The 13,159-nt window shown below is 35.4% G+C and overlaps 2 protein-coding genes across 7 annotated transcripts; both read left to right on the top strand.

The window, feature by feature from the left end:
* The first annotated feature begins 56 nt into the window (after positions 1 to 56).
* mRpL12 (mitochondrial ribosomal protein L12) lies at positions 57 to 1,340 on the top strand. Its single transcript, XM_076116999.1, has 3 exons — positions 57 to 216; positions 402 to 678; positions 994 to 1,340. The coding sequence occupies exons 1-3, from the start codon at positions 158 to 160 to the stop codon at positions 1,195 to 1,197; spliced, it is 540 nt and encodes a 179-aa protein (XP_075973114.1). The 5' UTR covers positions 57 to 157; the 3' UTR covers positions 1,198 to 1,340.
* Positions 1,341 to 3,570: 2,230 nt separating this feature from the next.
* On the top strand, positions 3,571 to 13,129 carry LOC142975102 (integrator complex assembly factor Brat1-like). 6 transcript variants are annotated; one of them, XM_076117777.1, is made up of 7 exons: positions 3,643 to 3,675; positions 3,781 to 3,858; positions 4,219 to 4,470; positions 7,451 to 8,907; positions 10,687 to 10,897; positions 11,430 to 11,605; positions 12,231 to 13,129. In XM_076117777.1, the coding sequence occupies exons 3-7, from the start codon at positions 4,344 to 4,346 to the stop codon at positions 13,062 to 13,064; spliced, it is 2,805 nt and encodes a 934-aa protein (XP_075973892.1). In that variant the 5' UTR covers positions 3,643 to 3,675; positions 3,781 to 3,858; positions 4,219 to 4,343; the 3' UTR covers positions 13,065 to 13,129. The 6 variants fall into 6 exon arrangements, with proteins under 6 accessions (XP_075973896.1, XP_075973894.1, XP_075973892.1 ...); XM_076117778.1 differs by having other exon boundaries at positions 3,647 to 3,700; XM_076117781.1 differs by lacking the exon at positions 3,781 to 3,858 and having other exon boundaries at positions 3,571 to 3,675.
* Positions 13,130 to 13,159: the final 30 nt, after the last annotated feature.

The following is a 13,159-nucleotide window of genomic DNA, read 5'->3' as shown; positions in this document are numbered from 1 at the left end:
CCAACTTTTCACTATTATTCTACTAGACTTTATGATCAAGTCCAACCCTAGTAGAACAAACTGTCAAATAAATATTGTCTATTGTTCTGAATAACCTAAAAATAATTTTGGGATTTTGATTTATTCTCCAGTATAATATAATAAAAAAGTTACAATAATGAATGGCATTAGGATCGTTAGGAACCTTCCTTTGCAATGGCGCTCATTCTCACGATGGTAAGAACATCAAGTATCTGTATCATAAATATAGTTATGTGAATAAGGTTATCTTTTGCAAGAGTATCTAAAATCTCTTAATTTCTTAGTATTTATAATAAATGTAACGCATTTACACGATAGAAGTTTGCAATATTTGAGTGTGTATAAACTTTTTTATTTACAAGATCCTGTATCATTTTCAGTGCTATCCTTCGTCAAGAGGTGGCCCAAGCAGCGACTCCTCTCACCATTCCCGTACCAGAGGGTGTAGAGAAACCAGTCTCACCAAAAATAGAGAAGATTGTCTCTGAAATCACTAACTTAAATCTTCTTGAAGTGTCAGAACTTAGCAAAGTGCTAAAAACCAGGCTAAACTTGCCCGATGCTCCTGTTATGCCGATGGGTGGCTTCGTTGCCGCTGCACCAGCCGCACAGGATGAGGAAGAAGCTACGCCCAAAGCTGTGAAGACTAGCTTCACTGTAAGATATTTTATGACCTAGATTCTTTAGTGGTTACCAAGTTCTATAAGCATTTGTAAAGCAAATCTTTCTGTCAATACAGTGGACATTGTGTAGGGGTCAAAGCAGATTAGAGATCTCTGGTTTTCTATTGATTTACCTGGCACACTTTGTTACTCAATGGCCAATATCATTTACCTAATGTGTCATGGCATATAAAACATTTTTTGTTTACATGGTTTTCAACCTCCATCTTGTATTTTTGGGAACAAGTCAAGATCGGCCCTAAATTGTTATTTTTAATATGAATCTGTAAAATATATTCTTATTTTTCAGGTCAAACTCACCAAATTTGATGACAAACAAAAGGTGGCACTCATCAAAGAAGTCAAGAATCTTCTAGAAGGCTTCAACTTGGTACAAGCCAAGAAATTCGTAGAAAGTGTACCCACAGTAGTCAAGGCTGATATCTCCAAGGATGAAGCGGAAAAACTCAAGGAAGCCCTAACCAAAGTCGGAGCAATTGTAGAAATAGAATAGAATTATTAGTTTTAGTTTAAGTGTTAGTATGTAAATTATTTAGAGTTGCTATGTACTGTTCCATTGCTAAGTTCACATTGTTTCCTGTGTCTGACTTAGCAGCTGAAAAAAAAAACAATAAAAAAATTGAAAAACCTAAAAAATTGTCTATGGAATTTATTTTGTACCCAATCTGTTCTATTCAATACTTTTTTTTATACCGGTTTTCACTTTGCCAACAAAGTTTGCAGGCCTGGAAATGTTTAGCTCCAATTATTATAATAGTATTACACAGTACCTATTTTATAATTGTAGGACAGATGTATACATAGGTAGACATTTGGAACTTAATATTCTTAATGCTTATACTTTTTAATTTTGTTACGCAGCATATGCAAAAGCGTATAATTTTGTCCCCTAGTTAGACTTTGTAAAGGCAATCTTATCATGGCGCCAACCCGAACATGCCGAGTGAAAAGTGCTTAATCACCACTCCAACAGTTATCTCTTCGATTACTGAGGGGGCGTTTCCTAGGTTACGAACTTGATTAGAGGTTCATTCTGAAGTAAACATACAATTTATACTGTCATTCAACTTAAAAACTCGTGACTATAACAGTAGACAAAACACAAGCTATCAAGCTGTAAATAGTTTTTTTGTATCGAAATACATGCTTAATTATTTTTTAGTATTTAAAAGCAAAATTTTGCGGAATTAACGTAAGGTATCAACAAAGTTCGTTACCATGGCAACAACGATTACTGCGCGGGCCGCGGCACCGTACAAGTGCACTTTCACACTGCGAGGCGATTTCTGCACGATTCAAAATCGCAAGCGACTTTTCATGGTAAGGAGCATGATCAATAAATCTAGCTGACATATTTTTATCAACACATAAGCATCTAAAATCTTTTACATGATATTATGGCTAATGGCTAATATGCTTAGATTAGTAGCATACGTGATAAGTAGTAGGAATTAGTAGTCGCGATTTCACACGAATTGAAAGGTTTATTTTTGAGACCCGTATTTCAGATTTAAATCGGTGTTTATTGAAGATCCTATTCAGAAAAATATTTTTTGTTTGTATGTGTTGTTTTACTAGAGAAAATCTACGTTATAAGCAAGTAACACAGGTTAATTAATGCCTCTGAATCTACGGTACATTGAGTTTTAATTATTCTTCGTGTGAAGTCGGAACTAAGTACATAAATTCGGGTGAAACTAAAACTGGGAGCTAATGCTTGGTTAATACACAGATTAATAAATAGTTACCGAAGTAATCCAGCTGGTTGATAAGACTATGTCTGCCTAATAATTCTTAAAAAGATGCGTTATTCGCGTTCTTTTAAACCACTATGTTGGTTGACGGTATTCATTTAAACTGGTCTAAGTTATAGAGTGAAATATCGAGCTAGTCAACTGAAATACTAGGTACTGCATAGATCGTCAGAAAAGTCTAGAAAAAATGGCGGTGCTAATAATTAATGTTAAAGTCATATTATAAATATCACTGTTATGAACAGTTATTAGTAAGCACCTACGGAAGTTATGTATTAATCCATGTTTAATATAATATATTATGTAGGTACATCTATTCTAAACTCTTAATTTTTTTTATTTCATTTTCATTTTACATTATTGTATCTATAATAATAATTATACATAAATACTTACTCGACATAAACAGAAGTTTGTAACAACCCAATGAAGCATTGAACTCAGATGACCAACATACTTGAGTCATGTGGGTTCGCTATCAATGCCCGGTCTCGGGTCACATTCATGATTATTTTGTCGCAACAATGAGTTCTGATAGTTACAGTATGTAGGGGATATCCTAAAATGTATCATCCAGTGACATAGCTATAAATTTGAAACTAAACAGCAATAATTTTAAATAAAAAGAGGGTAACACTGCATGCTGTAGATGCATTTCTATAACAGGGTTGCCATCCGTTCGACTTTTGTCGGATTTGTCCTAGATTATAGGACGCCGGACGACTCTCGCTTGTAGCTCGGATTCGGACGACAATTCGGCACAGTATAGTGAAGATCTATAAAACAGCATTTAAACGGAATTGAAGGAATTTACTCATACTCACTTATTTAAAGTATAAAAGCCGATATTTTACTTGCTGGTCTTCTAAAATGTGATCTCCAAAAACCCGGCTTGCTCCGTGTTTAAAGATGGCTGAAACTCTTCAAGTCTACACACGCGAGTAGCCATAATCACTCAAAAATAGTTTAAAGACGTCATGTCTTCCTTATACCCATAGTCAGGCACATTCCAGGATGCAAGTGTAGCCACCGATGTGGTCACACCGACCGGCGCCACCCGTCAAACATTTGCATATTATATTTTACTGCGTGAATCTGCGTGATTCTAGATTGGCAGATAAAATATGGCAACCCTATTGCAGTTATTGATTTTCATCAGGGTTTAAAAGACCCCCAAACAAGCAGTTTTAATAACAAGATAAATACCCAATAACTAGGTGGGTGATACTAAACCGGTTTGAGGTAAACTATTAACATATCTATCGAACTACGTTCGATACGGTTGCTTAAGCGCATTCCTACATACTTTGTTAGTCTTTTAGAAACACGAGCGGGAACCTGTACCGGACTGCTCAAGAACCACAAATACGAGTGCAAAATATTTATTCGACCCAACTGCTGTAAGTAGGTTAACATTAACGATAGACCGGCAAAATGAAGTAAAAAACCTCATGTTTTATCAGAAGTCGCACCTATGTACTCTGATCTAATTCTGAAAAATATTTGGTTCGTTCGTTCACACTTATTCAGCAGTTCTACGGATTGGTCGCGCGAGTGATAAACCAGACAAAAACAAACAATAAAAATTCTATCTCGACGCTGAGGTTCCTATTTACATACATTATTGCGTTAATACGTTGGCCAATAGCAAAATTCTGTCGTAGTAAAATAACCGGATAAACGAGATTCTTATAAATATTCTAATTCTCTGCTTAATTAGGAAATGAGACGATTTTATTAAACGTATTTTTTCATTTTAGAGGCAGTAATACGTACCCATGGAGGCAGTGAAGTGGTGTAATCGTAGTGACGCGAAGCTTCGATAACATTAACTTTCTGATAAAAACAAGAAGTGAATCGTCAGTGTGTCAGATAACTACGAAAAATGGAAGTGAACAACAATTTGGAGAAATTTAAATTACTTTTGCAATATGTGATTGAAGGGAAACTTGTGATTAATGAAATTGACGCGGAGAAGTTACTTCATTTTTTGGATGATCGCAGTGAAAACGGTATGTTATTTATATTTTTTTTATTTGTATAACGGTTCTCTTATCTTGTTGTACGGAGCGAATAGATTTACATGCTATGGAATGCGAGAGTGGGCGTTAGTTTTGTTATAAAGTTTCACATCTCATTACACCAAGTTTTACATGGTCGTAGGTCTTGTATTTTAGGCGCGAACTTTGGTCTTTGTTAACTAAAAATTGCGCGTATTTATGTTCGTTAATAATCATGTGTGTGTAAACAATATGACGCTAGAGCGACGCAGTGCCGGCACAATGTGAGGGCGTGACAACATGTCACATGGGCTCGTAGAAACCAAGGTAAAGGCCACAAGATTAATCGAGGTCCTACAAAGTAAGTAGATGCGAATGGACACCTGTTTTTCTTAACTTTATCTTTAAGATGGCCATAATTCTGATTTAGATCTTTTAAAAAAATATGTAATGAAAAAAAAAACGTGTCGCGTCCACTAGACCAAATAATGAAGTATGAAGGATATTCTCTCGGCAGGAGCGACGCATATGACCTTTACTTAGAGGCCGGACCACTAGTCGTAACAACTTTGACAGTGCGAGATTTTATTATTTGTTTTAAAATTAGTACCTATGCGTATGACAAGTCGCCAAATACATTTGGAGTCTGTTCTAATTGATAGGATCAAAACATCCGCAAAATCCAAAAGGACTCCAATTTCACAGTTGGAATTATCAGATTACCTATCTGCTAAATAAAGTGACAGCAAATACATAACCGCCAAAATTCTATCTGAAAATCTACCTGATAGAAATTTAGAAGACTGAAAAATCGGGCGTAAATGTAATAAAATATTTTTAACGTGTACCTATAGGTACCTTACTCAATAGTGTTTATTGCTTTATATTCCAACACGTTAACAAACTCGGTCTTACGTTGATTTTAGAGAGGAAGATGGTATCACGTTATCTTATCAGTATAGATAACTTCTTAAAACATTATATAAATTACTTCACAGAACAACGACCGCAATAAACTAGCTGGCAGGTGCTAAAAAGTATGAAAATGTATTGTCATGTTCACGATAAAAAATGGATGCATAGTCCTGCGGTTGCATTATTTCAATTTTGCTATAGGTCAGCATGATGCGATTTAAAACTCAGATATCATGACAAGTTGACCACATTATTGCTAAATAATTCGACACCTGAGTTTATACTTAGATAGCCGTAGGTAGATTATATTATTAAGCTGATACGTCACTTAGAAACATTTGCAAAAATCAATAATATTGTTTAAAAGAAAAACCCAATTCCGAATACCTACATCCTTGATTGTCTGATTATAATTACGAAACAATGATAACAATTAACAAGCCGTGCCTTCGACTTCCGAATCAAGAAATTTGATAAAGTAATCAAGGACCCACCCCCTAGCCGTATCACGGCAGACAGTCAAATATTTGTGCATTTATCTCTCTTGCGTAGTTAACAATTAGCATAGATATGATAGTTAGGGTGATTTGCATTTTCGCACCTCAAACAAACTCTTCGAAAAGTCACAATCACTATTATCATCACTACGTAAGCGTAATAATAAGCAAGTATTATGAAGCACAAACCATGAAACATATACTGTGCGAATGTGATGCTTTAGGAAGGAAAAGAATGGATATTCTAGGATGCGGTTACCCCAAGCCATAAGACTACAGGCTACAACCGATGAGTTGCATAACAACTCTGCCCCCCAACTTTTAGAGTAGCAAAGGAGGGGGTGACACAAAGGATTGAGAGTGGTCGAAGTGTCAGCCGGTCATTAACGGCACCCCTAAGATAAGATATAAGATAAGATTAGGTACAAAGTCCCCTCGCCGCGCCTGTATGTTTTGCATTTTCATGTGGTTTTCATCAGCACAGAAAGAGAGTGGGTTTTGAGGAAGGTTTTAGTTTATATTTTGTTAAGATTTACTTGTTGTTACGAAGCCGGTGCGAACCGCTAGCATTAAAAATAGTATTGAAGTCTTTATTATGTGGTCCACGAAATAGTGTCTCTGCTGTCTCTCCCTATTCCGTGAGGTGGACTCACATAAAAAATATTAATTACCTAAAGCATATACCTAGACACAGGTACGTACTAAAATGAAAGATGGGAAGGAAAGCCTTTGCCCTGCAGTGATACACTCCCGGCTTTAAATAAAAACCTACATAGGTTAGTCCTGAAACATTCCATCTGGGATATAATATTATATTACGACTGCTTTAAACAAAAAAATATATTATAGAGTTTTAAATAAACAGAAATTAGTTTTCCTTATTATTAAAAAAAGTACTTATTGCCTTTACATATTGCTTACACAAGAAATCACGAAAAGACTCCTCTCTAGGACAGGATAAAAGTAATATTCGTTTTTCAATTTGGCTTACTGTAGGTACATAAGCCGCGTCAGGGGCATTGAAAAGGCTGCTAATTAAAAAGTATAAAAAAAGCAATCCATGAGGCATGGCTCCGGTGACACAATGCACGCTAAAAACCTGATACTTTTTTATTCGAGTTCAAATAACTTTGGACACGGTATAAATGAACAAGCGAGCAGCACAGCCTGTTGCGCTTGACTGAGCATCAGCTCAAAATAAACTTATGGAACTACTTATCTAGATGTATTTAAAGAAAAAATTGCGTAGACTATTTATTTACAGAGGCACACGATTGTCCAATGGCTACTTTCCTAAAAACTTTTTCAGTTTATATTCTTTAAAAAGATGTAAAAGTATGTAAAAATGCTTAATTAATCCACCGGGTCTCATACAAAATAGCTCAATATTAAGACTTTTAAGTATCATATCTCCGAAACGATGAGTCGTAATTTAAGTTGAATAGTACCAATATGTCGGCAGCAGCCAGGTGGCTATATCGATTAGACAACCACCCTGTATATTATCAAGAAATGATTTTAATTAAGTAGAAAAATACATAATTAAACAAGAAAATCAAATTTCACTCATTCTTTTCCAGGTCCAGGAAAACTCATACTAGACTCACCGAGCTTCTCCGGTTTTATCTATCATGCACTGGAATACATCAACAATGCCAGTATCCAAGCTAAAGTATTCTTCATCGAAATTGTCACGATCCTCATCAAACATGGAATACCCATGCAAATGCCAGACATGCAAGATTTCCCAGCCTTGTCTCTCAAGTACTGCGTTCTCGATAACTTGAATAATGTACCTCCATTGAAACTGCACGTAGCATGTATCAAGTTAGCTACAGTACATATTTCTCACTGCCCCGGATTGAAAATAATCATGGAACAAGAGTTGTGGAAGCACATATACCATCCAACAATTCATCACAAACCTAAGCAAGTATCGAAAGCAGCATACAGCTTCATGGCTAAATTAGTATGGAAGCTCAACGAATACAATTTAGAGTCGGAACTAATGGAAGTACTCGGGTATCTCATTGAACCAATCCTGGCCAGCGATTACCTAAATGTGCAAGTCATCGACGTGGAAACTGATAAAGTACTTTGCGACAAAATTTACGCTCACATTAGCGCGTTACTTGCTGTTTTAAGCGAAACAGAGAACTATGTGACTGTCAACAGAGTTATATCTTTACTCAGGGATTACTATATAATTGATCAAAGATTATTCGACATTTACAATGCGACAAGAAACCCTTGTTTGTTGAAGCTATTAAACGTGTGCATATTCCGGTATTTTTTCGTGGCATTAGCAAATCTTATGTTCAGTAAGAGGACAGATGAATTCTGTAAAAAGATGGCTGCTTTTTACCGCAACTATATAGTGAAGGCGATACAAAAACGAGATGCATTTGTGATTATAGACTTTGTAATACAAGCTAATATATTTTGGTCGAAATTTGAGAAATCGCACGCGAAAGAATTGAATTTTCCCCTAACGTTTGAGAGGAATGGCTACAACTTTGAGTTTTCTCTGCAAATAATCACTTATTTGTTGGTGCCGTTGACTAAATACGCTGCACTGCATAAGTTTTCTAAGATGAAGATGTTTAAGATGACGGACATTATAGAACAGTTTATGGTGAAGATGGGGAGGACTGTCACCGATCATATATACTCCAGTGGTTATATGTTCGGGATGTTGTTAGAAGAAGGTGGGGAGACGCTCAGGAACAAAGTGACGACTCACACTTTAAAAGGCTTGCTAAGATTACGTGGTCATATTAATGCGACTCAAGCAGGGCCTATATTCCAAAGCTTGTTTTATTTGCTGGAAATATTCATTCTATGCGATGGTAAAGGGGCCCTGGTAGTGAATGAGAACCTCATGGCCCAGGATGACTTGAGGATGCTGTCGTACTTGCTGGATGCTATGAAGATGCTACTAAAAGAACATGATATACCATGGTATGATAATCTGGAAATCATCAGTCTTCAAGCAGATCTCATGAATTTATTGAAGCATAATTTTTTGACGACTAAGGTAAACAGCTGATCGTATTTCAATATTTTCAACAAAATTAATGTTTATTTTTCAATGACACTAGTTCTCACTATCAAAAATGCTAAACAAATATTATTCGGATTACACCTTGACAAGTCTTTCAAAGTATTCAATTTTCAAAATAGATTTTATCTAGATACAATTAGAGTTCAATATGCAATGCCCGTAGTTCTATTTCTTTAATAGACTGTCAGTCTGACTAAACCACTGAACCTAATTGGGTTTAGGCGCATTAGGGCTAATTCTCATTATGGCAACCGACTCGCTAATGGACTACTTCTCATTATGGCCACTTCTCATTTTGGCTACTTCTGAATACGGCTACTTCTCACTTGGGCTACTTCTCATTATGGCTACTTCTCACTTGGGCTACTTCTCAATAGGGCAACTTCTCACTTGGGCTACTTCTCGTTAGGGCTACTTCTCAAAATTGGGGAATGTTTATTGAAATAAATGCTGTCTTTATGTACATATAATATAACATGTTTATTCATTCATAAGAGATTAATGATATTATTATAAGAATAAATCAACATTAATTGAACCAATGTAATTGGTAAGTATACAATGTTATAAGATTACATCTTGTAATTACTTTAGTCTGGTTTGAAACTAACATTTATTTATAACATACACAAATCAATAGTTAAAGGATATGTAAACATTACTAGGTGTCACTTCCTTTAATTACTTGAATTTCAATAAAATCAACATAAATCCACACAATAATCGACAAACAATATTAATTAGGTATATATTTATAGAAGCATAAATCAACACAATAATTAACAATCAGTAGATTCCTTTATGTAAGAAGCTGGTAATAAGTCATTTTCTTTAAAAATGTAAGAACTGTTATTTGACCATTTTTTAGTTTCGTAAGTACTTTTTATACCTTTTGTCGAAATTAATGTACTTGTTTCAAACCAGACTAAAGTAATTACAAGAAGTAATACTTATAACATTGTATACTTACCTATTACATTGGTTCAATTAATGTTGATTTATTCTTATAATAATGTCATTAATCTCTTATGAATGAATAAACATGTTATATTATATGTACATAAAGACAGCATTTATTTCAATAAACATTCCCCAATTTTGAGAAGTAGCCCTAACGAGAAGTAGCCCAAGTGAGAAGTTGCCCTATTGAGAAGTAGCCCAAGTGAGAAGTAGCCATAATGAGAAGTAGCCCAAGTGAGAAGTAGCCGTATTCAGAAGTAGCCAAAATGAGAAGTGGCCATAATGAGAAGTAGTCCATTAGCGAGTCGGTTGCCATAATGAGAATTAGCCCTAATGCGCCTAAACCCCTAATTGCAGTGGCTATTGAATTAATTCGATTCAATATAATCTCGGGTACCTATATTAATTTATTTATTAAACATCTTTATAACAGTTATTTAGTAAATGTCCCACTAAACTACTGATAATATAATGTTAATGTTACTAATGTTCTACTAATATGAGGTAAGTGTATCTATACCATGCATCGATGTTTCCCTGCCGTGTGATTTAATACAATACTGTTTAAATAAATGTTCAATCTTTAGTTGATGACAAAGGCGCTAATCGCCTTTTTTTACCTTAAGAGTGGCCTTGCTGGACTCTAAAAGTTTCCCGTCTAGATATTTTATATATTAATAGATTAGTAAGTTTGAGGCAAAATTTACAAAGTAATATTTTAAACCCTTTGAATTTTCTAATTCAACACATACCTACATGTATAATTTCTAAAAGTACCCACCTTTATTGCAGCAAGTGGCGCAAGTCCTAGATCTAGTGGACATTTGCGTGAAGAAGTTCCTTTCACCGAACATGTCACTTCTCGTGGAGTCTAAGTGCACGCAAGACAGCACGTTGAACGAGATCGGCGGAGTGATCAAGTTGTACACCCAGCACGAAGACTGGGAGGTGCGGGACTCTGCGCTTAACCTACTTAATAGCTGCACGGAAATATCCTTTATTAGTAAGTGGTTTTACTTTATAAAGCTTAGCACACACTAGTGGTGTTGTGGCAAAGATATCAAATTGAAATAAATATATTTACAATAAACCTTACCTTATAGGTATCTATTACATATTATTATTGTTATTCTCACTATGTAGGTATATGTTACGTATTTTAACCTTTACAGAACATCAGAACACATTCCTTTTTTTTCTTGAGTCTGGTCGGTAGTGTATACGACTGCTGACCACGTGGGACCCGAGCTCGATTCCCCGGTCGGACTGCTATTCTACGTCCTTTCCAATTTATAATAGAATCTTTCTTAATAATAGTTTGTGTACGTTTGGTAATTTGGCTATGTATGGTATTGGCCAATCTATTGCCATATACTATATGGCACTATGGTCGTCCAATACTACGATTGAAACTAACATTGTTAACGGCAAAACGAGTGTATTTCATTCTGCCTACACTTTCGAGTATAATATGCATGATAATATTATAAATGTATGTAAAACATTTAACTAATACTACAATAATATAATTTCAGAATACATGCCACTACAGCGAGTGATAAAAGAGCACTGCCTCATGATCCTCGCGGCTAGGGCTGGCCTGACCGACCCGGAGTACTACGCGCAGTGCGCCGCGCTCAAGTGTCTCGCCGCTGCCACCAAGATCGACAGCATATGGCAAGAAGTACTCGTTGACAACCCTGATATTTACGTAAGTATACTTCACTACACATTTAAAAAGTCCCCTCGCTGCTTATGTCAGTTCGAGAATCAGAATCTACTTATTTTTTCATGCGGTTTTCACTGAGCGATAAAGCGATCCTCGGAAAGTTAAAATGTATAGGTTTATGCCAAGGTTTTGTGTCAAATTCAAGCCGGGACGGGCCGCGTACTTTTTATACTAGGCTCTCTACTAAGGTTTCGGACTATTAAATTAATTAGCATCTTATAATTGTAATAGCTTATGTCTTTGGTACGATTTCTATGACTGCATTTATTTTACTCGAAGTAGTTAATAACATTAAGATCAACAACTTACCGTAGTCCTGAGATTCTTGTACGTCACTGCTACGGACACCCACTTCTGATGTTATTTTTATAATTATTCACTGTGAAGATGTGTTTTAGTTTCACACAAAACTTAAATATCTATAACTAATGTTTGTTCGACTTTTAAATATAAATTATTGTTATCCTCCCTTGCTATTACCTACTTCTCAATTTTTCAGACGATTTACATGCAAACGCTTATGTAGGATACAATCTCTTTTAGTAGAAATTTATTTAAAATAATATCCTAATATTAGATTACTAACAAAATGTTTTACTAATTTCAGTCACAACTATTCTTCATCCTACGCAACGACACTGAAGGCATGGTGCGAAAGGAGGCGTTAAACGTTCTAACAAGAATATACGTCAATCAGAAACTACCCACAAGTTTCCTACACGCGTTATACGAGATCATGATCAGTGCGGCGTTAGACGACTTACATTGGGAAGTGCAACTCGCCGCATTAAACTTCTGGAAGAAAGCAATACACACACACCTCACTAACCGAGGAATGCTTGACGGCAAATTCCCCGCAGTAACATTCTCTAAAGAAAAACGAAAAATTATCATTCTCAATGAGAAAGAAATACAACGACAACTGACAGGAATAATGAATGATTTATCAAATATAGGATGTTTGACAGTACTTTTTCAATGTATGGACGATATTCATCATGTACAAGTTATGGAACAAGCTAACGGTATAGCGAAAGATTTAATACAGTTATTGGATAAGTATGACTTTGTAGATCCTGTTGAAACTACGAAGCCTAAAGCGATTGTACAACAAAAACGTATGGACGAAGATGTCAATGTACCTATGGATCTATCTTTCGCTAAACGTGAAGCGAAGAGGAACAAAGTGTTAGACAGTATTTTGAACGAACCGCGAAGTGAATTGATATTCAATCTTCATGATAATTATAGTCAAATGAAGTCCGAAGCGATGGATGTCGATACAACGTACTTACCTCGCAGAGAATTTGTGTTACCGAGTCAATTCTTAGCGAATTTTCGTAAAAATAATTATGATGTTATAATTAATGATAAGAAGAGTTTCAACACAGATTGTATTAGTAGTTTAGACGGATTGTTAGATGAAATATTACACTTGTAAGATTATATCTAAGATATAAATTATGTTAGTTTGTTGTGTATTTTAATATATCTTGATGTTGTTTGCTGTTACTTTCATTTATGACGATCCATAAT

The sequence above is a fragment of the Anticarsia gemmatalis genome, chromosome 8 (assembly GCF_050436995.1).
Source record: "Anticarsia gemmatalis isolate Benzon Research Colony breed Stoneville strain chromosome 8, ilAntGemm2 primary, whole genome shotgun sequence".
Classification (NCBI taxonomy): Eukaryota; Metazoa; Arthropoda; class Insecta; order Lepidoptera; family Erebidae; genus Anticarsia; species Anticarsia gemmatalis.
This window is presented reverse-complemented; position numbering and strand designations above follow the sequence as displayed.